This window comes from Pyricularia oryzae, chromosome 3 (assembly GCF_000002495.2).
Source record: "Pyricularia oryzae 70-15 chromosome 3, whole genome shotgun sequence".
Taxonomy (NCBI): Eukaryota; Fungi; Ascomycota; class Sordariomycetes; order Magnaporthales; family Pyriculariaceae; genus Pyricularia; species Pyricularia oryzae.
The window spans coordinates 1,437,043-1,460,385 of record NC_017849.1 but is presented as its reverse complement, the minus strand read 5'-3'; the positions used below and the strand labels follow the sequence as shown (position 1 = coordinate 1,460,385).

Here is a 23,343-nt window from a genome sequence, read left to right as displayed (position 1 = left end):
AAAGAGGGGGGAGGGCATCCTCCGGCATTTCTCCTTCCAAAGACAGGCGTTGGAACTCCGACAGATACTCGGCGAAATCTACGTTCCGCTGCTTCAGGGCATATAGTTTGTTTTGTGCGTTTTGGACGTGGTCGGGGTCCCCGAATGCCTCCTCTAGGTATTGGAGGAGATCCGTATAATCTCCGAATTGGGGTGTGCCTCCGACCATTTTGGGCAGGATTAGGTTGTACGCTTTACCGGACAGTCGACCGGCTACATAAATCAGGCGTGATTCGGGGTTGGGGAAGCGGTCTTTGTTTGAGGTCATCTTCCCCCGGATTTGGGTGGCGAAGCGGCGGAGGTCGGAGCGGGCGCCCGTAAATTTATCGGGGTCTGGAAGTCGTTCAGAAAGGCGGGCGGAGGCGGGATGTTCGGAAGCAGGCGGCGGAGTCGTTCCCATAGGAGTAACCATAAGGGGTTCAACAGGCGTGTTGGTAGTTGGGGCGGGGGTGGTTATATGTACCGTGGGTAGCGTTACGGTCCGAACTTCCTTCAGTTCGGACCGTGTTTTCTCTAATTCGGCGAAAGCGGCATCCCGGGAGGTTATGGCGGAGGCCTTTTCCATGGCCATGGCCAGAATGTCGGCCTGCGCCTTGTCGCGGACACGGTCCGTTTCGGCGCGGGCGCCTTGGGTCTCGGCGCGGGCGCGTTGGGTCTCGGCTTCCTGCATTTCTAGGCAGGAGTTCAGGCGGACGTTGCTATCGTGCAATAGTTGCAGCTTTTGGTAGGAATCGGAGATGTAAGACACCCATTGTTCAGGGTGTCCTTGTAGGTGTTCGATCAGTTCCTCGGTCGAATCGGTTAAGATCGGGGGTTGCAGTGACGCAGGCATCGCGGGCACCTAATGAAGGTGTTAATAATAATGGTGCTAACAGGGGATATAGGGGTAAACCCTAGGTGCGGCGTGGTAAATAACCAGTGCTAAAAGCGCTAAATAATAGGTAGAAATGCACTATAATTTTGGTACTGATAAATAATTGGTTGGGGGAGATTTTGCTTTATTTCCCTTACATACTCTCCGACATCGAAATGGGGGTCCGCACGCCAGAAAAGGTTCCGGTGCCGCGAATGAATTTCCGAAAAACTAATTTGTATGGGTTTTTGAAAAAACACCCTCATTTGCATACAAACCATCTCTGGGTTTGCATTTAAACGTTGACTTGGTGAAATTTTCAACCCGGTACAGGGTAGCTGACTCGCAGGTGCAGGGTGGGTATTAAACCCGGTACAGGGTAGCTAACCCCACTCGCTGACCTTTAAATTGCATTCCTGCATTAACAAAGTAACGGAATTCCACCATTCCCCACTCCACTTCGGCACTAAATAAGATTGGCTATATACAAATAAAAGTGGGCTTATTACATGCAAAATAATGCATATAATTAACACCCCCTCTCTTTTGCTACTTAATCCAAAAATAAAGTCGGAAAAGAAAAGTACGTAAAATAAAACCCCCAAAACAAAAAAACAAAAGAAATTCCCCCTTGTGTCCCAACCCAACTCGAACCCCCGGTGCGAACCCCCTGGATGAATAAGCCCTTTGTACCAAACCCCCGATTGACTGAACCCCCGAATTGAAAGAGACCCCCAGAATTGTAACAACCCCCGGATTCGAACCCACGACCTACAGATTATAACCAACGGAACTTACTACTAAGCCAGGTAGCTAATCTGGCTGTTCGTTGTTGTGGATCCCAGAAAAGTTTAATATATAGGGTAGATTAAAAATCGCTAGGTCGCCCAAAACGCGAGCTAATTAAATTCGGATTCGACTTCGGGTATAAGGTTGGTATAAGTTGCTTAATAATCAACCTGAGCAGGGTAGGTTTGGGTAGATCGGTTGGTGTCGGGCTAACAAAAATCCAATAATTGCAAACAAAGGAGAAAAATGGTGGTAGTTAGCTAACGAACTAACTAGGTGCCCTACAATTCAATAGGTAAAAACTAAGTTTACAGGGGTTTTAACCCTATAAGCTCTAAAAAAACCTTGTGAATTGGAAGCGTTAGGGGCTTTGTAAGGCCGTCAGCGGGCATTTGTTTGGATTCCAGGTATTTTAGGGTCACTAATCCTTCTGTAACTAACTCCCTTACGTAGTGAAATTTTAATAACGTATGTTTAGTACGTTGGTGGTGCGTAGGGTTATGTGCGTTAGCTATAGAGCCTGTATTATCTCCAAATATTGCAATAGGGCCTTTTACAGGTAGTCCAATCTCTGTAAATAGGCTTTTAAGCCACTGTGCTTCACGCAGGGCTTCCGCTAAGGCGTCGGTTTCGGCTTCTGGGGTGCTTAAAGCTATAGTACTAGCCTTTTTGCACTTCCACGTTATAGGGCCCCCAGATAGGGTATACAAATATCCGTAAGTGGATTTTGAATCTTCCCTAGCCCCGGCAAAATCGCTGTCACTAAAACCAAGTAATTTTAGGCCTTTAAAACCCCCAATCAAAGAGTTAGGTGGTAAATTAGCTTTAATTACCCTATTTCCGTAGCAGATTGCTAGGGATTTAGTACCTGCTAAGTAGCGAAGTAGGTTTTTAGCTGCCGTTAAGTGGATTGTAGTGGCTTTCGTTAAAAAACGAGATAACCATTGAACCGCAAAACCGATGTCCGGGCGCGTTAATAGCATTAAATACATTAGGGTGCCGATAATACGCTGTAACAATTTGATTTCTAGCGCATTTACGGGTTTGCCCCCACTATATTTTAGCACACCCGGCTGTAAGGGAACAGAAATAGGTTTGCAATCAGCTAATCCGAACGTTGCTAATGCTTCCTCTATATACTGACTTTGATGGAGCCAAAGCAGGCGGTTAGGCCTGTCCCTTATAATCTGAACGCCTAGAAAATAGGCTGCAGGGCCCCTGTCTTCCAATGCGTATATTTTGTTAAAACGGGCTTTTAAATCCTGAATATATTGCAATTTAGGACCTATTAGCAGGCAATCGTCAACAAAAGTAACAATGAAATGCTTGGATTTAGCATTATAAAAGACAGCTGGATCAGAGATTAGCGGCTTAAAACCTTCTGTAAAAAGTAGGCTTTTTAGCTTTGTTTGCCATTCTCTTGGGCCCTGTTTCAGACCGTATAGCGCCTTTTCCAACAGTATAACTTGCATTTCCTTTGGATTATAGCCCATTTGCACTAAAATTTTAGCGGTAGTAGGGCTGCAAGATCTAGCCCAATCGCTAAAACCCTCTGGAATTTGCAAATAAATATCTACGTCGGTAAGGTCACTATTTAAAAACGCACCGATAAAATCGATTTGTTCTATTTCCCAATTTTGTGCATTAGCTATAGCCAATAATATACGCCAGGTGGGCGGTATACTAGTGCTAGCAAAAGTCTCGATATAATCTAGGCCTTCGACCTGTAAAAACCCCCTAACAACAAGCCTGGCTTTATACTTTATAGGCTTATTATTTTCATCCTTTTTTAATTTAAACACCGGCCGGGTAGAGATTAGTCTACGGCCTGTATGCATTTTAATTTTAGGGATAAAACGGAAGGTTTTTGCAGTAACGATCTGGTCGAATTCAGACGCTAAAGCTGCTAACCATTTAGCACTTTCAGGGCTTTTTAGGGCCTGTTGGTAGCTATTTGGTTCGCCGTCTTTAGTGGGCTTTTTCTTTGTTTTCTTTTGGGTTTGATAACAAAGATAATGCACGTAATCGATATCCATAGGATCTGGGTTTTCGAACTGCGAATTTAACTCCATATTCTGTATTTTAGGTGCCGAAAACACCGGAACTTCCGTTATTTTAGGTGCTGAATTAGGCACCGCTACCGTTATAAGCTCTGGGGGGCGAACAGTAGACTGTACAGGCCAGGGAGGAACTGTAATTGCGGGAGGTAGGGGATTATTATCCACTGGATCCAAAGTTTTGGCGCTGTAGATTTCGTCTTCAGGTTCAGAATTAGAATCCCCCTCTAAATCTGGATTTTCCCCCTCTGAAATCTGTAGCGTTTCCCCTGGAATAGCCAAATTTTCAGCGGGTATACCCTCTAAAATTTTTACGGTAGAGGTTTTATATACGGCCCGTCTGGCGGGGGCGTAAACCAACGCTGTAGAATTGGATAAATGGGCTAAAAGCCTTACTGTTTCCGTTCGGGGAGCCAATTTGTTGGATTTTTGGCGTTTTTCCAGCGGTATAATAGCCTGGCATACGGTACCAATAACCCGATAATGGCCTAAATTAGGCCTGTGTGGTAATCCAGGTTGAAATTCGGAATAAAATTCCTCGTAGGGTGTTAACTCCCTGTTAGTTACCGCTGTACGGTTAACTAAATCAACCACGGCTGACAGTAAATAACACCATAAATATAGTGGTAGACCTGCCGCTAAAATGGTAGACCTTAGCCTATCCAAAATAACCCTAACGGACCGTTCCGTTAGCCCGTTTTGGCCATGGTTGTAGGGGTTGGAGGTGCTAAAATTAACACCTTTACTTGCAAACCAATCTTGAAGCTCTGTATTTACCTCGTGCCCCCCATCAAAATGAAATTTAGTGGGGTAGCGCCCGTACGTAGCTTTTAAAACCTTAAAAAAGCCTTTAATAGCCACTAAAACCGTAGGTCCGGCTTTATTCCGTAGTGAGATCGACCACCGAAAACGTGATTTTCGATCCACTAATAACAAAAATACGGGTTTTTTATTGTGAGGGTTAGGTTTAAGGGTTACTGTATCACCCTCTATGGAATCGAGGATATTAGGGGGTGTAGGGAGTGCCCCTTTATTTGTACGCCTAACAGAGGTGGCTTTAATGCAAGTAATGCAGGTAATAGCCCTAATTTTGTCGAAATTAGGTAGACCGTCTGCGTTTTTAGCGGTCTTTTTAAGCAATAACAACCCTATATGCCCTAAGCGCCTGTGCCATAACAGGGCTTTTTGGGCCTGGATTTCGTCACAATCGCCTGTAATTCCGTCTCCTTCAGCTGTTACCCAACCATCGGTAGTTCGATTTAGGCTTAAAGGGAGGTAATTTACAGGGGCCTGCACTAATTCCGGTACTAAAGGAGGTTCTAACAACGGATTTCTTGTGTGGGAAACCCCCTCTTTTTCGGTATTAGCCCCTTTTGTATTAGGCTGCTTAAAAGGGTCATCTAGCGGCTTACCGGGCCTACGGGGCCCAATCTCACGTGGATTTTCAGGGGTTTTTGCACTAAATTTCTGCATTACAGGTAAATCTACGGTTATATCCTTATTTTGTTTGGGATTTAACACTTCCGTTACCGTATTTTCTCCCGGTTCCGAATCGGTGTAGATTTTATAGTCGTCTTGGTCTTCAGGGACTATATTATTTAGTTTTACCTCCAACGGGGCTGCGTAGCCCTTTGTAACCCCCTGTAAGGTTAGGCTAGAGGCGGTGCTATATTCACCAATTACACAGGCGTAATTCGAAACCGTAGATGTAGTATTTCGAATAAGGATATCGCACCCTTTTACCTCCAAACAGAACGAATTTTTGGCGGTATTTAGGCGTCCCCACGCCTTGCGATCCCGATCGTACAGGGTATTTTTTAATAATACGCCCCCTGTATTGTAGTGTATTAGCCCACTAACGATATTTATTCCAAACGAGGGGATATATAGCACGTTATTTAACGTAACCTCTCTAAATTCGTCAATTTTGGAGCCATACCGGACCTGTATTTTAACAGTTCCAGTGCCAATAGGCCTAACAGGGCCACCTCCGGTACCGATTTCGACTGTTGAGCCGGGGGTATAATCGGTAAAAAATTGCTTATTTGCAAAGATATGGTGCGTGCTACCTGTATCGTACAGGACCGGGTAGCCTAGCCGTCGGGGCTTAGGGTCCCTATTTACGCCGCTTCCAGGCTTCGTCTTAGCCTTAGAATTAGTTGCTAATACCTGTGGTTTTAGCGTTTTACCGGTATAATCGGGTTCCGAATCCGATTCCGAACATAATTCTATAACCCCGCTAATAGCGGAATTAACCTCCTGTTGCAGTGCCCGGTACGGTAAATTACCGCCCGAATCGCCTGCCTGTTCCAGGGCGTTATACGCTGCGCAAACGCTAACGTCACCTGGAATCGAGCCCGTAAATAACTCGAAATCCATTGAAATCATGGAAGTTCCAGCGTTCGATTCGCTGGAATTGGAGGATTTATTATCTTTTGCAATAGCCGAATCCGAATTAGGGGTTGATTTGCCCTTTTTTCGTGATTTGGAGGTGCCGTCCTGCCCATTATTTTCCTTTTTAGCGTCCTTTTTAGCGCCTTTTTTCCCTGATTTTCGACCTTCAGCCCTGTAATTAGTGGCTTTGGCAGTTGTAGAGCCTGAAATCGAATTTTCGGATATAAGGTCCGCCATAAGGTATTGCAAATTTAATCGATCCGAATTTTGGCCTATAGCCTGCAGGGCCCGTTGGGTACTGCGTTGGCGTTCGGTCCAGGTAGGGAACGTCCCCTCCAGGGCCCGTAGGTATTGATTTCGTACATCGATAGGGCTAATTTGCACGTTGGCATTCGCTAATCTAGCTACCAGGGAATTAAAACGGCTGTTAAATTCTGGTATTGACCCTCTAAATTTCGAAAAATTTAGGGCGTGAAATTCCCGATATAGCGAGTCTCTGCTAATCTCGGGTGCAACGGAATAGCTATCTTCCAGGGTCTTATAGGCCGTTACAGGGCTGGAATGCCATGCAATGGATTCTAAAGGTTCCTTGGTTAGGCTGTCTTTAATAAGCAATAATAGGACTGATTGCTCATGTTCCGGTAGGCTATAGCCAATTTCAGGGTTGGAAATAAATTCCGCAGCTTTTATAGCCCTGAATTGTACTATAAGTGCCTGTTTCCACAGGTCGTAATTGCTAGCCCCTACTAATTTGCAATTTTCGGGGAAGGAAAATACCCGTTTTGATAGTTCTTTACCTATCCCGTCACCTAGAATTAGGTTACCGGGTGGATTAGGTGGTGCGGTAGCGGTATTAGCGCTAAAAATCTGTGGGTTGGCCTCCAGATTACCGCTATTGGGGGTATTAATACCCGCAATACCACTAAAACTAGTGGGTTCACCATTTTTCAGCGTCAACAGAGATGTTAACTGTTGAATTGTGTGCTGAAGTTGATCCAATTGCGTAGTTAACGCTTTTAATTGCAGGTCTTGCGCCTGTAATTTAGCGGTTAGAACTTCATTCGGGCTGGATTCAGGGCCCCTATCCGGTGGAATTGGGCCTGGGAGGCCCGACATAGGGCTGTCTTCCATTGTAGGGTGGCCTGAATTATAGTTAAAAACTAACCTAGTCGCCTAAGGGTAAATACCCCAATCTAGGATTTTCTATAGCCGTTTGCCTTCTAACGGTTACAGGCCTATACTTGCCAAATATAGGGCTTATTGCTATTTTCAATGATCGAATCCACTGAAAATACAGGGTTGGAATCCCTAAATCCACAATTAATGGGTGCCCTGGTATTATTTGTACCGATCCAGGTGCACTAGCGATCGAAAGTTCAATTCGCTAGGTGGGTGCAGGGTAACCTGCAGGGTAATTTGCAGCGTTCGGTTAGTGGATCACTGGGCTATTAGCGGGCGAATACAGGGGTTTTGGCCCTGACTCGTTAGCGCAAACCCTAATTAACGCACTAAAAATTTGAACCAATCGCAATAGCGATGCACAACCCATAAAAACCACACCAAAAATTTTGGGATTTGCAATCGAGCGAGCGCTGCAGTGCCTGAAAATTGGGCCTGAGTCAAACGCTAATATAGCGACCCCTCACTGTAATTACAGGGGGGATAGGTGCTAACGTAGCACCTATAACCAACAATTTGCACAAAAACAGCAATATCTTCGTCAATATACGTGCTGCGGATATGCGACAATAACCAAATTAAAGCCTGAAAACAGGGCTTTCCAATAATGCAAAGTGCGCTTTAGTGCACTAGCTAGAACCTTTCCGGGCTCATAACCTGTTAATAAAAATGGTGCTAACAGGGGATATAGGGGTAAACCCTAGGTGCGGCGTGGTAAATAACCAGTGCTAAAAGCGCTAAATAATAGGTAGAAATGCACTATAATTTTGGTACTGATAAATAATTGGTTGGGGGAGATTTTGCTTTATTTCCCTTACATACTCTCCGACATCGAAGTGGGGGTCCGCACGCCAGAAAAGGTTCCGGTGCCGCGAATGAATTTCCGAAAAACTAATTTGTATGGGTTTTTGAAAAAACACCCTCATTTGCATACAAACCATCTCTGGGTTTGCATTTAAACGTTGACTTGGTGAAATTTTCAACCCGGTACAGGGTAGCTGACTCGCAGGTGCAGGGTGGGTATTAAACCCGGTACAGGGTAGCTAACCCCACTCGCTGACCTTTAAATTGCATTCCTGCATTAACAAAGTAACGGAATTCCACCATTCCCCACTCCACTTCGGCACTAAATAAAATTGGCTATATACAAATAAAAGTGGGCTTATTACATGCAAAATAATGCATATAATTAACAAACAGCAACGCCGAAAAAATTGCTTATACATTTTTACAAATAATTGTTAACAATTACGGATTTCCAGAAAATATTATTATAAATAAAAACAAATTTTTTACATTAAAATTTTGGAAATTCCTAATGGAATAATTAGAAATAAATTATAAATTATCCATAATATTCCATTTACAGACGGACGGACAAATAAAACGAACCAATTAAATATTGGAATAATACCTAAAATATTATATAAATTATAAATAAAATAATTGGATACGGTTATTATTTATAATATAATTCGTTTATAATAATTTAAAAAACGAAAGTATTAAAATAACCCCGTTTTACGCCAATTATGGATTTAACCTTATAACGTACGGAAAACCAAAAATTACGATTACAGCACCGCGAGCCGATAAATAAACGAGCGAATTATAATAATTATATAAAAAATTCCAGTAAAAATTAAAATTTATATGAAAAAAAATAATGAAATACGCCAATTAATATCGGATAAAGGGACCATTTTTTTTAAAAAACAATAACGTTTATTTTATTCGACGCAATATTAAAATATAATAACCTAATAACAAATTCGATTTTAAAAAGTTTGGACCTTTTAAAATTAACAAAAAAATTAACGATACCAATTACAGATTATTATTACCAAATACCATAAAAATTTACCCCATATTTTATATATTATTATTGAAACCAATATTATACGGTATTAATATACGAAAAACGATCGAAATCGACGCAAAACAAACCTACGACGTTAAACAAATATTCGATTATAAACGAAATTACGGTAAAATAAAATATTTTATTAAATGGGAAAATTATAGGTATAAAAAAAATATTTGGGAACCCTTTAATTATTTCCAGGATTACCAGGAACCGTTCCGCCAATATTATTAGGAATTGGATTTGCGAATAAATTAACCAAAAAAAAGAGGATAATTTAAAAAAATACCATTTACCATTTTTAAAAATTAAAAACCGACCAGGATTCGAAATTATATTACCAAACGAATTTACCAAAAAATAATTAATATATAATATAAAATAAAAATACCAAAAAACAATTTATTAACAGAATATTGCGCAAAAATATTTATTTTATCCAATAACGAAAAATTTAAAAGATTTATCGGGAAAATCGAATCCCAAACAAAATTGGAATCCGGAAATAACGATTTTAAGGATATTTTAGGCAAAATTTCGGTTAATCGCCGACGTTTTTTTTATTTTGCCTTTTTACGTTCCACCCGATCCAATTTTTCCAAATTATTAATTTTGCGAAATATAATTCGCATTATTTTTTCAAATTATAATTTTTTTTATTTTCGCAAACGAAATAATTTCAATTATTTTTCCTAAATTTTTTATTGCTCCGCCAAAATATCTTTTTCCAAAATTTCGACCTCCGTATCCAATTTCGAATATTGCCGACCGATATTACGCAATTGGGCGTTGGATACCCCCAATACGTCGCAATTAAACCGATTAATACAAAAGTATTTAATGCAACGAAAAAAAATTTGCGGCGAAATAGCGCAACGTATTATACCGCGCGATTTATAATAAAAATAAAAAGGTATATTTACGGAATAAGAAAAAAAAGACGTAAAAAAAACGTAGCGACGTTCCGTCGACGAACGACCAGATTTTAATTTAACGACGCGATTAAATATGGCGCAAAAAAATTAGCCAAAAAAGAAAAAAAACCAGAACAGGGATTAAAAAAATACGGATTATTTAAAGGTTAAAGGGATTTGGCCAAAAAAAAGGAAACCTGATATTGAGACCAAATAATTGGGCCGGTACCAAAAAGGTTAGGTGGGGTTATACCCCTTTTAACGACATTCGCCCAAAAAAAATACCGACCGGTAAAATAATAATTATTTAAAAACAAAACCACGAAATTTTACGTAATTTTACGTAACGGCCAAATAAATGGATTTTTATAATTTGTAAAATCTCAATTGAAAATTACAAATTAAACAAATTAAAAGGGATTATATTCGGAATATAATTTATATAAGGCACGTTTATTATTATATAAATAGATTCGATTTTAAGATTGTTTAGCAGCAATCAAATTTTAGTTAACCTCAATATTTATTTGAGAACGATTATAATTTTACCCCCAGTTATTGAGAACCCCAGTTACCCAGTCAGACGCTCAGTTGCTTCAACCCACTGTACTTTACCCTAAGAACAGGCTACCCCGATACCTTGATCGTAACATATAACTTCATAAACTGGACTCCTGCTTTCGGTTTTGAGATGTTGCTCAAGTTTTGAGTTAGCTAGTCTGAGATTTTGATAGAGGCGACTTACTAGTTATTGAAGAGTAGGTGTGGACTCTGCGAATTGCGTACTGAGCATCTCGATTTTATGCTCCGTCGGACTCCAAAACAGAGGAGCTAAGTGTATCTTTTCCGATAAATGCTTCAACGCGAGCGTGTTAACCGCGGGTAGCTCACACTGCAGCAGAGCAGCTTTGGGTTTTGGCCGCATTGTATGATCTCACTCTTATAGCATAATCTGCGGTCTTTCGTTCGGTAGCAGGCGTTTCTGATATCACGTATGTTGCAAATCCCATTGCTGTTGCCATCCCGCATTGCAGCCTTGTGACAAAAGCAAAATCTGTGAAGTTGTACTTGAGATAAGGCATGGTTCCATCACCCTATCAGGAGCAACGTATAAAATTGAGCACGCCGTAGATCGGCCACGCCCTGCTGCCGGCCCTGGGCCGCAAATTGCTTTCACCTTGAAGACAGTGCCCTCCAATCATGTCTTGGTAAGTTCCGTAGCAAACGCTTGATTCTCCCCGCCATTTCAACCCAGCAGCAGACTTGCCCCACCGGGTTTGCCAACTTCCCAGCAACCGATATCAAAATCTCATCTTCTTTTCAGATCTTCCGTCAAAAATCACCTGCAACAACAAATCTTTCCATCTCAGTCACTCTGAAAACTTTGAATTCAGATCAACACAACCCAACATCTCAGCGTCGACACTCATCTTCATCATCACTCATCTTGACCGCCACTCACACCAACGCGTCAAACCCTTCCAGCCTCGGAGCAAGATGGCCGTCGCAAAAGATGCACTCGCCATCGTCATCGTCCTGGGCGTAACCATATTTGCGTCTGGCGTTGCCATTTACTACTACCAGTCCCGAAGGCACCAGAAGCGAGCGACTGCTCTCAAGAACAGCCATCGCAGCTACGACGTCGAGGTGAGAGCTGAATGTCTGAGAAACCAATCAATATCCACCGCGACTTGCTAACGACTTTGGGGACTCAGAACCAGGCCATGATCAGCCTAAAACGCGAGCCTCAGGCGACGATGTGGCGATGCAAGAGTGACGCCGGTCCCCGGGCCAAGCAGCCATCTGCAAACCGCGCCGGCCTGCCGCGCTCACAGAGCGCTGGTGCCACGGTCGGACTGGCCAGGCCTGCGCTGGCACATCTGCCGAGATGGACGAGGCCCGCGAGGCGTACATAGCCTATGCTCACTCTGGCGCTGGCCAAGGCTGAGGGTGGGTATTCTTTGGAGAAAAAGGCCGCCAAAAACAATTCGAGGTTTATCGAGCAGCTGTGGACCATCGTCTGGCTGTCCACAAGAAAGGTACAATACGGGCTTGTGGAATCTGGAGATTACTTGATGGGAGGATTATGGAAATTGTTATGACTTGATGATTGATACGATGTTATATGAATTTCTTGCCCCAAATGTTGGGCACATGTCTCAACGTGCGAGCTATGAGCTTATGAAGCTGTCCCAATTGATGATATATGTTATTTCTTCCTTTGAAGATCTTTTTATTGAGCATTCTTGGGATGGCTTTGTTTCTTTTTTGAAATTGCGCTTGACGTCTTTGTTGCGGGGAGAGGATCGAATACAGGACTTCGGTCTTTGACACGAATGTGCGTATCATGGATATTTGGACCAGGGTCCAGGAGACAGCATAGAATACATGTTGGCATTTGCGGGTTCCTTTTTCTTTTTTCTTCTTGTTTGACCTAGTCTACTGTTATGATGAGTTCTGTTGTTTTGAATCTTGATTTAGGTCGCGGCTTTCACCTACAGGCTACAGATATGATCACTATCATCAGGCATTGGTAAAGAATCAGTCTTCCTAATAGAAAGTAGGCATTACCTTTGAAGCACGCCGTAGGCTTACGTCTATGAGTTATTTGATGTTGATTTCTGTGTGGTCATCGGCCTGGATGGCCTTTACTTGTGAAATGTCAAGTGATGCCGTTTGTCACCAATGTGAAGCTAATGAGAGTTTTGCCTGTTACCTGTCCGTGCAAAGCTCTCTTAGGCACTGTCTGCAACTTTGAAGCGTTGTGACATGCGTTTCTTCCCAGAAAACTTGCCTGAGATATGTTCGTAACCCAAGGGACAGAGAGGTGCTTTCTGGAGACGGGGAGTTTTGAGGGATGAAAAAGCTTGACTGGTTTGGATCAGTGAGCGTTCGGTTGCCGAGCATTACGTATATAGCCAAAGAAAGACAGGATAGAGTAAACGATTGCTTCGGGATGAAAAAGAGGCTATTGTTTTGCCAGAGGTTGGCATTGAGGGCTGCCAGTCTTGCCAGTCTGCAATCTTATTGGCCAATCGATTTCATCCGCAAGAATTGTTTATGGCAAGCACTTATTTGAGTACGTACACAATTTTATTTTTTAATTTCCTTTTTTTTCAAAAACGGGTGCAATATTTAAACGTCTTTCGCCAACTTCTCAGCCAGCAAACCTCTTTCCCCCCACCAACCTCATTAATCCGCTCCCAATCCATCCCAATCTCCCACAAAAAGCCGCTGCCCCCGTCATCAAAACTACCCTTCCCCTCGAACCAGATCAGGATGGCCCCCTTCTATTTTTTCCCGAACTACATGCCTGGCTGCGAGGCATGCTTTGAGTGTGCTGGCTGCGGAGGCTGCCGAGTCGTCAAGGCCAACGGCGAGGCCACGTTTTTGTGCCAGCCGTGCCGCGACACGATGGCAAACATCATCTTCCTCTGCCCCGACGCTGCGGCCGCAAATGCCCTCGTCAACAACGGCTTCTGCCAGTTTTGTTTCTGCAAGCCATCTGCCGGAATCTGCTGCAACGACTGTGCCGTCAGAACCCCCGAGGAGCTCGAGTTCGTCGCCCGCAAGGGCACGATCCTCGTGCTCCTCGCAAACGCCCTCCAGCAGCCCGGTGCCCGCGAGCAGATGCTCGAGCCCATCCTGCCCGCTGACGATGCCGTCTTGGGCGCCGCTGAGGAGCCTCACTTTGACCCTGCCGTGGCCGCTCGCGAGTGGCAGAACATGCCCGGCGATATCGACTTTGGCTTCTACCCCGACCAAGACTTCCAGTTCGGCAACAACGCCCAGGTCCCCGGCGCGGATGCGAATGTGCCCAAGCCAGAGCCTGTGGACGCGGCCAACGGCATCGGTCATCACAACATGCCTATCCCCAGCCCACGTGCCAACCTGCCTGTCGACCCGGTTCTTCCTCAGATCGTCGTATCCAGACCTGCTCAAGGCGAACAAGTAGAGGACAGCGGCAACGCTACGCCTACAACGACCGCTGGCATCTCCCTCGCGGCTCGCATCCTCGGCCTTTCTCCCGAGAGAGCAGGTTCTCTTGATCCACAGCCTGCCCAGAAGCCTTCTGGCCGCAAAAGTACTGACAAGAAGACCACGAAAAAATAAGGGCGCCATCAATCAGCCCTAGAACATGAGGAAGCCACCAAAGGCCCCTCGCAACGCTGACAAGCTCAGCAGGCGAGCACCGCAAATGCCGGATACTCGCAATTGTGTCTGAATATCTGAAACATGGAAGTTCGTTGATTGTATCAAGCGAGAATGAATGTAAGTTTCGTGTCCCTGAAAACCTCTACTTCACCACCTTCCACTTCAGGACTTTCATTTGTCCATAACGCCCACTCATCCGCCTTTCTGTTCAAGTTCTTTCTAACATATACACTCGTTTATAGTGAAGAAGGAAGCAGAAGCACTTCCAGGACAGCAAATGATGTCACCATACCAAGTATTTCAATCTGTTAAAAGAAGCAACAAAGGCAAGCACTACTACTCCCTACTCCATACTCCCTAGGCGGCAAACCCACTCCCTCCCAGCTTGTCAAACCTGACTTTCAACTTCTTGCTAACCTGCTCCACCTTTTTCAGTTCCATCAAGTCTCGTCGGGCATAGCCCTCATTACTGCTGCTATCACCCCTACCCGCCAACCCATATAAAACCATGGGAAGCACGCTGGCCTTCCATACCGGCTGCTCGGGCTCCATGTACGATCTCAAGACTGCAGCAAAAAGCAGCACCAGCGTAAACACAACCAACCCCGCGGGAAGGAGCAGCCACTCCCACCGCAGTGAAAAACACATGGTGTCGTCCCACACGTCACCGCGCACAGTCAACCCCGTCTCATCACCCTCGGCGCGCGGTCTGTGTGGTCCACTGCCCGTCCGCCGGAACTGGTTCGTCACGGCGACGGCGAGGCCTTGCATCGCGGCGGAAATGCTATCCACCGAGGCGTTGCGCGACGCGTACAGCGGATCCAGCCACCACTTTTCGCCGCACGTCACCGAGGGGGGCCTTTGGAACACCCCCGAGTTTGTGTAGCGGCACCGACCGGCCAAGAGCTCCATCAGGTGGCTCTTCATCGCTTGGAGGTAGATGCCGGATGCGTGGTAGAGGCAGTCTGACGGGGCTTGGACGACGGTGGACTGGGCCGTCGTGATGCGGGAGAATGTTCTGTGCTGCGCCGGGGGGACCTGGCCGAATTCTTCAGATGTAAACACTTTTTTACCCTCGTTGCCTTGATCTGCGAGGAAGCAGGGGTCCTGCAGGGCTGTGATGTTTACTTGGAGGCCCTTTTCGTTGACTTTTTCTAAACTGTTTGTGCGGGCCGGCACGGTAGAGACCAGCTCCTCTGTGAGCACGCCCGACTTCACTTGGGCGCGATAGTTCTTTAGACAAGGGTAGAGTCTGCAACCCACGGCCACGAGGCTCGTAAAATTATTCTCCGGTGCCATGTCGTTCCTGATCTGCCACGGACAGAATTTGACCCCATTCTCGTTGACCACGGTGCACGGCGCATCCGACGCGGCCATGATGGTGACGTTGAAGAGCGCGTCCGACGCCGAGTCCCAAAACTCGGGCGTCCAGCCGCGCCTGGCGTAGTCAAAGGACCCGCGCATGGTCAGCGACATCCAAGGGTTCTTCTCGGTGCTCTGGGGCACGATGTAGCTGCCCCAGTTCTCCATGCGGTCGATTTCGAACGCGTCTACGCTGCCGTCCCACGGCAGCGAGTAGTTGCGGAGATACAAGCCCAGCTTCGGGCCCGCGACCTCGGTGTCCGTGACGTGGGCCCCGAGGTCGATGCAGGTGCTGCACATGCCGATGGTCGAGTGCGTGATCCCCGTCCCGTAGTCTCGGAACTTGCAGTTGCCCGAGGGGCAGTCTGCCCGGACGGCGGACTCGGTGCCGGCGTTTGGGTTCGCGAGCGCGTTGAGCATGACCCCCTTCATCTCCGGGTCCAGGTCGAACACGAGGTAGTCGTTGGCATACTTGACAAAGTAGTCGTCGTTGGCCGGCACAAAGCTGGACACGGGAATGGAGCCGAGGCCTGGACCGCTCTGCCAGGAGCACTGGACTGTCCGCAGGGCCTGCTGCGCAAAGGGCCCCGCTGCGAAGGAAGAGATGGTTATTAGCGCGGCGCAGACTGCCATGACGCCAGCTGCCGTGCGGATACCGGCAAGCCCGCTCCTGAGAACGGACAATAGCAGCTGCAAAGACGCAAGAATGCCATCGCCACCGCGGTTGAAGACGTCAAGATCATACAGCGGCCGCCTGTGTAGTGTGTGACCAAACCATGACCATCCTGCCTGGCCAAGCATCTGAATGATAACGTAGGCCACGGAGGCAACCGTCACTGTGACCATGAACGATATCACCGTCTCTAATCGTAGACCCTCCCACGGCCATGCTGCTATCATCTTGCCGTTGACGGCGTTGAGGATGATGAAGAGGCCTGCCAGCGAGACGATAGCCATGACCATCACAAGCATCTCGAAGCCCCAGGCTGTCAGCACGGGATAAGGACGCTCTCTATTTTCCGGAGCAGCCTTGTCGTTGCCACCGATATTTGTCATGGGGATGGAGGGCTCCAGCGCCCAGTCTATAGTCTGCACTGGCTCATGATGTACATGTGCAGGAGTTGTAGTTTGGGCGCAGTATGTGCAGTTTGAGTGTGTCTCTGGGTCAGGCGAGGGGGATTGTCTGCTTGGACCGATGCCAGGGTCGTCCTCGTGGGCTGGCCCCTGACTGTGCGGGTAAGGGGGCGCTGGAAGGGATTTGGTCGACATTTTATCTAAAGGGCCGGGCGCCATTTTTGTTGTAGAGGAACCTCTAGCTATAAGACAATAGACAAAAAGAAAAGCTTGCGACCAAAGGCTCAGCCATAGGCCTATCACAGTCCCTTTCTTGATTTGCCTGCGCGCGTTTGGGCCAAAGATCGAAGTTGATATTTATTTACCAAACAGAGTAAATGCAACTCGTCTCCCATCTTGTCACTACCGCATGCCAGTCACAAACAACACATCCGTTGTCCTCTGTTCTCACAGCCCATACCGATGTCTTCCAGACATCATCCATGTGAATCGGGCCAAACATATCTGGTGACTTGGTCGCTTGTAACCACGACGCAATGGCCTGTAGACCACCGAGCCTTGTGAATTTGGTCCGCGTTCCTCTTCAGGCTATGCAGCCAAGATGAACCACGTTTTCACCCGTCTCCAATTGTTCGGGCCGACTGCAGGGCCTAGTGGAGACGCTCTTGCATCATCCGGCGACTCCCATTCAAGAGAAGATGAAGACCTTCTCCACCGTAACAAATCTTCAGCTCACCTTGGCCTTTGACCCATGACATGGTGATGAACCAGCTTGGCCTCCACCACCAATTTCTGACCCCTCACTTTATATACGCTCACTCCTAAACCAACATCTCAGATTGCTTTCAGCTCTTGCTCTACGAATAGGAAGACAATATAATCATCCAGCAGCAAAAATGCAAGCCCAAGTTTTCAGGCGTCGCAACCAGGCTCCCGGTTTCGGGTTGCAGGAGGACATCAAGGCCATTAGCGAATGCCTGGACCCGAAGCCCATCCCTACACCATCTGAAGATGTAAGTGGTCATGCATACGATCCAGAACAGTCGGAAAGAAAACGATAGCGAAAATGGAACATCCCCAACGGATGTAACCAAATAAAACACACTAACACAAACTCCCACCCCCGCCAGCCCGAACAAGTCAAGTCCACAAGCGACACCATCACGCTCGAGTCCTTCACCTCGCAGGACGCCTACGAGCTGGGCCACCTGCTGCACGCGCGCCTGCACCCGATCGCGCGGTGGCAGGGCAGGCCGACGCTCGTGTCCATCTCGCTCGCCAACGGCCAGGTGCTGTTCCAGTGCGCCGTGGGGTCGGGCACGTCGCCCGACAACGAGCGCTGGGTGGCGCGCAAGCGCAGCACCGTCTTGCGCTGGGGCTGCAGCACCTGGCTCATGCACTGCAAGTACGCCGGCGACGAGGACAAGTTCCGCGCAAAGTTTGGCATGTCCCCCGACGAGGCTTCGGGATACGCCATACACGGCGGTGGGTTCCCCGTCAGGGTCAAGGGCGTCGAGGGCGTCGTTGCCGTCGTCGTCGTCAGTGGGTTGAAGCAGCATGAGGACCATGGCGTCATTGTCGAGACGTTCATGGAGCATTGGGAGCCTGTGTCTACGTAAAGAGGTTCCTGGCATTCGGTGGGGCAAGAGCTCAGCGGACGGCAAGGTAAGGAGACATCCTTTGGTTTAAGAGGGATAGGATGGCACGACAGAAGGCATTGTGGTGCTTTGTTGGGTAGTTTTCACTGTGCGATAGACATTTCTTTCGTCGTCAGGGCTCTCTTTGATCATCATCTGCACATATTTGGTGCAATGATCAGGAACAAATCACGGGGCTTGGCTTGTGGTTATGGGATTTGACCCCCTCAACGCAACAAGTTCAGCCGAGTTGCCGTGTTGTTCTTTAAAGCTTCATCATCCGACATCTGAGTATATATAAGCTTAAACAATGGATGCAACAGTGTTCTTAGTAACAGATGACGGCTACTGGATTGCACTTTGGAGAACAAAATTGCGAAACTGATGACCTCTTTTATTTTTCTTTTATCATCAAGATCATTTCTTCTTCCGGGTGGAGCTGTTGACAAGCTTTTTCTTGAGGTGTTTGGGCATCTTGTCCTTACGTTTCTCCCTCTTCGCCTCCTTGACAGCTTGTTTGTGCTCCTGTAAAAATCCAGTTAGCGTCCATACCAAAACACGGAAAGCTTCAAGATCTCTTACCTTTTTCTCGTCCTTATCCTCAAACCTCTTTCCACGGGGTTTGCCCTTCTCAAACCGACTCTCATCCTCTTCACTGTCGTCTTCGCTATCGACCGACGCGCCTCCATCGGACCCTGAGGCACTCTCGTCTTCCTCGGCACCGTCGTCCTTCTTGTTGACGACAGTGTCAGCAAGAAGATTGCGGTAGACAAGGTCATCACCTTGGCCTTGACCAAGCTTCTGAGCATCCTTCTCGATATCATAAACCTGCTCTAGTGTTTGAGGGATATACTGGTTTCGGAAGACCTCGTTGTCGACCTCAAGCTCGGCAATCGCCTGGTCCGAGTCTCCAAGTGTTGGCCGAACTTCGTAGAGATGATCTACAGCTTCCGACATTGCAGGCTCCTCGACCGGTCCCTCAGTCGCTGTGATGAAGTTGAAAATTGTCCTGTCAGAGAGCGTGTCGACACCCTTGCGACGGAAGAAATCTCCCATATTCTTGATATCCATCCTCAAGAACTCGAGAGAGCGTGGATGATCATGCTCAACACTTTGAGACACATCAATGATATACAGCTTTCCATCGTTGTACAAAATGTTGTACTCGCTCAAATCGGCATGAACCAGTCTGCAGACCTGGTACATCCGGCGCATGAGCCCAAGAAGTTGTGCGTAGAGATCACGCCACTGCTTGTCTGAATCTTCGCCTTGGATGTTGGCATCACGGAGACGGGGGTATGCCCAGCCTTTGCGATCGCCAAGGAAGCTCATAACGAGGACATGAAGCTTCAGCTTTATCGGCTCGGGACAGGGAATTCCAGCAGTGTATATGCGCCTCAAGTTGCGGAACTCCTTCTCGGCCCACAACTTGACCATCTTGCGGTTGTTTCCCTTCTCAGCTCCAGACTTGAAACGATGCTCGCCTGCAATGTACCGCTCACGGTCCTTGAAAACCAAGATGGCGGTCTTGTAGATCTTGATTGCCTTCTGTACCGCGGCACCGTCACCGCCATCAGGGTACGAGACGGCGCCATAAACGTTTGCTTCTTTGCCTGTGCTGATAGCACCGTGCACCTCAGCGACAAAGCCCTGGTTGATGAGTTGTAAAAGAATCATTCGGGTCCGTTGGTCAAGCACCAACTCGCTGGTGGCACGGTCTGACTTGTCTTTCTCGCGGGTTTGGGTTTGCTTGACATCGTCGAGTCGCAACTTCGCGGCATGGCGAGAGAGGGCCGATATTTGATCATCGACACTTGCGAATGTGTTGGCAGAGGGTTTCTGCGCGTTGGACCGGGGCGCACCTGAAGACTGCCCATCGTTCAGTTGGCGCTGCCGGTTGTAGGTTTTGGTTAGGTCGCCGGTTGTGGGATCGTACTCGGCCGCATCGTCATCGTCTTCAAAGATATCGTCGAGATAGTCGTCCTCATCCTCTTCAACACCGACCGGCAGCTGGCCATTATCCCGGTTGACATTGCTGGTCAGTGTGCGCGGGGTAGACTCTCTGTTGGTGAAACTGCTGCCCTCCGTGGTGGAGTATGGCGGCTGATGAGGGTCTGCCATCGCAGCGGAATTTGTCGTTGTAGATGACATTTTCGCCAATAACCTATGCCAGCGTGAAATTTGCCGGTATAGTAATAGGAGAGTGCTGAGACCAAAGGAGCGTGGGTGGCAGCATGGATAATCGACGGGCAGAAACTTCCCAGCAGAAAATTAATTCTATGCCCGCACTGCGTGCGTTAGCACCCCGCCATGCATGCTGCGGCCGTGGGGACCCTGACGTCTTTTTGCCATCGCATTCTTATCTTATCGGAAATTTTAGTGCCACCCAAGCTAGGAAGTCTGTCCGCAAAGGTGCGCGATTCTGCCTCATGACGTCGAACGCGTTTGAAAAGTCGGAACTCGTACCGGTAGGGAAGAAGTATCAGCAAGTAAACAGGGGAATGTCGTCTTGCTGCTGTCTGTAGATGCGGGGTCTGCTGTCATTTTTGAAAAAGAGCGACGTGGGTGGCTTTTTTTTCCCGTTGTCATTGCATCAACAAAGGATTCCTAGCCGGAGCGAACTGGTTTCTGCAAAAAAGCACAAGGATTTTCCAACGGACAGGTACCGATCCCACCGTACCGCGCCGCCTCTTTGTATGCAGTAATCGCAGATCCACATAGTGGATCACTTCCCCATCTTGCATTATCAGGGACTGCACGGACCTCCACTGTCGCAAATCGGAAGCTCCGCATGCTGCAACAGCGATTGAATTGACAGCCAGGACAGGCAAGTTGAGATAAGTTCGCTCCTTGTCAGTCTAGTGTCACAGCTTCAGATCAGTTGGCAGCATCCGCACGTGCTATGGCACACCTCAGGCCGCTGCACTGCACCGTGCATTATGCAGACCAGTCTGTCTGACAGGTCCTTCCAACCTTCACCCAACACCAACTGAAGCTATTCAACATAAGCTTTCCTGTGTCTTCTGTAACCGACCCAGAGGAGCATCTTGGCTGCCTCCATCAAAAGCATCGTTTTTTCTCTCACACAAGGCCATCGTCATCTACCGGGATGGATGGCGATGAATCATAATACGACTCGCTCTTCTCCTTGATCCAGCCGCAGCTAGCTACGCATCCAAGCTTTGAGTCATCCCCAAGAAAGCAAGCATCGTCAATCAAAATCGACAGCAACAGAGACAAGATGCCGTCTTCAAGTTCCGCCAGATCGTCTCAATCTTTGCGCAGCTCCGCTGCCGCTGCAGTCTCGACCTCATCTGGCGCCGCCGACCAACCGTCCGTACCTATCGAGATCCTCGTCGAGCACCTCCTTGCAGCGAAGCGCTCCCTCTCGTCCATGACTCTAGTTCTAGAAGCCAATGACTTGACTACACAAGCCCGCTCGGTGCACGAAGACAGCGTTGTGCTCGCGGCCCGCACCGCATTCCTTCGCGCCGGCATCGCCCAGCAGATCCACACACTGGAGCGCATTCGCCGCGGGCTGGCGAGGACTTACGATGTTGGTCGCAGGGACTTCGAACAATTAATCAAGGTCCTCGACGATGCTGGCGAGCGACTCACACGTACGATGAATGTGCTGCACAACACAATAGTTGATCCTGTCTTTCGCCCCGCGGGAGAGGAGCCGAGAAGTTTGATGTTCTTTGTCGACGAGGGCAACGTAGACCGCTTGACCAAGTCACTGAAGGAGAGCATTGCCGAGCTCAAGGTTTGTCTTGCTTCATATTTTACCTGGATACCTATGCGTGTAGTAGTCATTAATTGTTCGATTAGGCTGCCGAAACATCATATGACGGTGATCTTCTGCGTTTTGACAACGACATCCGCTCCGTCAAGAAGCATTTGCTCGCAGCGCCCGGACTACCGTCTCCATCAAATTCGGTGTTTTCCCGTCCGATGGCTGACCTCGTCCGTACCCTAACGAACCACTCCCACGCCATGGCCGAGAACCTCAGCTCTTTAACCCGACACTTTGACCTATGCGTCACGGCTGTGCGCGCATCTGAGGGTGGCGCCGCGCTGGCCCTTCGCAAGGCAGCCGAGGACGGACCGTCGACCATTTCCATCTCGGGCGTGATCCGTGGCGACGGCACCGACGCTGACGACCAGGACATCAAAACCATGTCGGCACGTGAGCGCGATGAGATGCTCCGGGTAGTGATGCAGGATGCCACCGAAGTGGGCGAGGTCGTGCGCGACATCAATTCCGGCCTTGAGGAAATGCAGGCGCTCGGGGCACTGGTGGAGCAGCAGGCGGCGCACGTTCGCACAGCCCACGAGTGCACCCTGGATGCCTTCCGCCGCCTCGAAGAGGTCGAAGCCCGACTCGGGAGCTACGTTGCTGCCGAGCGTGAATACGTAGATCGCTGCGAGGTGGAGAAGGACGCCATCCATGAGCGGCTCGCCCAGGCCGAGGATCTGGTTGTATTCTACGAGGGCTACGCTGGTGCCTACGATGGTCTCGTGCTGGAGTACGAGCGTCGGAGGAACGTAGAGGATAAGATCAGGGCCCTTTGGCGCAAGGCGGCCGCCGCTGTCGAGAAGCTCGAGGAGCAGGACGCTGCGGCGCGCGACTCGATGAGGAAGGACGTCGGTGATTACATACCCGGTGACCTGTGGGTGGGGATGGACGATCCGGTGCGCAAGTGGAAGGTTGTGGCGGTTGATGAGGGTGAAGGTGGTAGCGGAGAGATTGAAGGATCATCCGTGCGTCTAAAAAAGGGTACCGTCGAGGCGGCGAGGGAGAGGGTACATGGACGTTGAGTGCGAGGGTCTCACTTTGAAGAACCTCGGGGACGCACATAATCTGTATTGTACGCATAGTTTTTGTTCGATTTTGTCTTTTTTGGTTATTATTAGTCGTTTAGCTTGGGCGCCAGGACTGGAGAGGGCTAGGAGTTTTTGATTTTAGCAACTCTTGATGGGAGCATCCCTTTAGACCCTTTCGCATCTGCTGTGTTGTGAACCA

At 47.9% G+C, this 23,343-nt stretch overlaps 8 protein-coding genes across 8 annotated transcripts; 4 read left to right on the top strand and 4 right to left on the bottom strand.

Moving 5' to 3' along the window:
* Positions 1-932: 932 nt before the first annotated feature.
* Positions 933-1,395, bottom strand: MGG_16683 (uncharacterized protein; the record flags this gene model as incomplete). The annotated part of the gene is made up of 3 exons (XM_003711562.1): positions 933-991; positions 1,055-1,123; positions 1,281-1,395. Coding segments are annotated over 3 exons (243 nt in total), but the record flags the coding sequence as incomplete, so codon positions are not given.
* Positions 1,396-8,011: 6,616 nt separating this feature from the next.
* On the bottom strand, positions 8,012-8,474 carry MGG_16682 (uncharacterized protein; the record flags this gene model as incomplete). The annotated part of the gene is made up of 3 exons (XM_003711561.1): positions 8,012-8,070; positions 8,134-8,202; positions 8,360-8,474. Coding segments are annotated over 3 exons (243 nt in total), but the record flags the coding sequence as incomplete, so codon positions are not given.
* A 3,112-nt stretch (positions 8,475-11,586) lies between these two features.
* On the top strand, positions 11,587-12,005 carry MGG_07669 (uncharacterized protein; the record flags this gene model as incomplete). The annotated part of the gene is made up of 2 exons (XM_003711560.1): positions 11,587-11,736; positions 11,805-12,005. 2 exons carry the CDS (start codon positions 11,587-11,589, stop codon positions 12,003-12,005), a joined length of 351 nt encoding a protein of 116 aa, XP_003711608.1.
* A 1,363-nt stretch (positions 12,006-13,368) lies between these two features.
* Positions 13,369-14,202, top strand: MGG_07668 (uncharacterized protein; the record flags this gene model as incomplete). The annotated part of the gene is made up of 1 exon (XM_003711559.1): positions 13,369-14,202. The coding sequence occupies one exon, from the start codon at positions 13,369-13,371 to the stop codon at positions 14,200-14,202; it is 834 nt and encodes a 277-aa protein (XP_003711607.1).
* A 325-nt stretch (positions 14,203-14,527) lies between these two features.
* On the bottom strand, positions 14,528-16,662 carry MGG_13449 (uncharacterized protein; the record flags this gene model as incomplete). Its single annotated transcript, XM_003711558.1, has 2 exons — positions 14,528-16,360; positions 16,382-16,662. The coding sequence occupies 2 exons, from the start codon at positions 16,660-16,662 to the stop codon at positions 14,602-14,604; spliced, it is 2,040 nt and encodes a 679-aa protein (XP_003711606.1). The 3' UTR covers positions 14,528-14,601.
* Positions 16,663-17,411: 749 nt separating this feature from the next.
* Positions 17,412-18,888, top strand: MGG_13448 (uncharacterized protein). Its single transcript, XM_003711557.1, has 2 exons — positions 17,412-17,693; positions 17,811-18,888. The coding sequence occupies exons 1-2, from the start codon at positions 17,577-17,579 to the stop codon at positions 18,297-18,299; spliced, it is 606 nt and encodes a 201-aa protein (XP_003711605.1). The 5' UTR covers positions 17,412-17,576; the 3' UTR covers positions 18,300-18,888.
* Positions 18,013-20,942, bottom strand: MGG_13447 (atypical/RIO/RIO1 protein kinase). The gene is made up of 2 exons (XM_003711556.1): positions 18,900-20,942; positions 18,013-18,842 (listed from the first exon to the last, which is right to left on the bottom strand). The coding sequence occupies exons 1-2, from the start codon at positions 20,466-20,468 to the stop codon at positions 18,735-18,737; spliced, it is 1,677 nt and encodes a 558-aa protein (XP_003711604.1). The 5' UTR covers positions 20,469-20,942; the 3' UTR covers positions 18,013-18,734.
* Positions 20,943-21,134: 192 nt separating this feature from the next.
* On the top strand, positions 21,135-23,317 carry MGG_07667 (autophagy-like protein 17). The gene is made up of 2 exons (XM_003711555.1): positions 21,135-22,083; positions 22,149-23,317. The coding sequence occupies exons 1-2, from the start codon at positions 21,559-21,561 to the stop codon at positions 23,136-23,138; spliced, it is 1,515 nt and encodes a 504-aa protein (XP_003711603.1). The 5' UTR covers positions 21,135-21,558; the 3' UTR covers positions 23,139-23,317.
* The last annotated feature ends 26 nt before the right edge of the window (positions 23,318-23,343 follow it).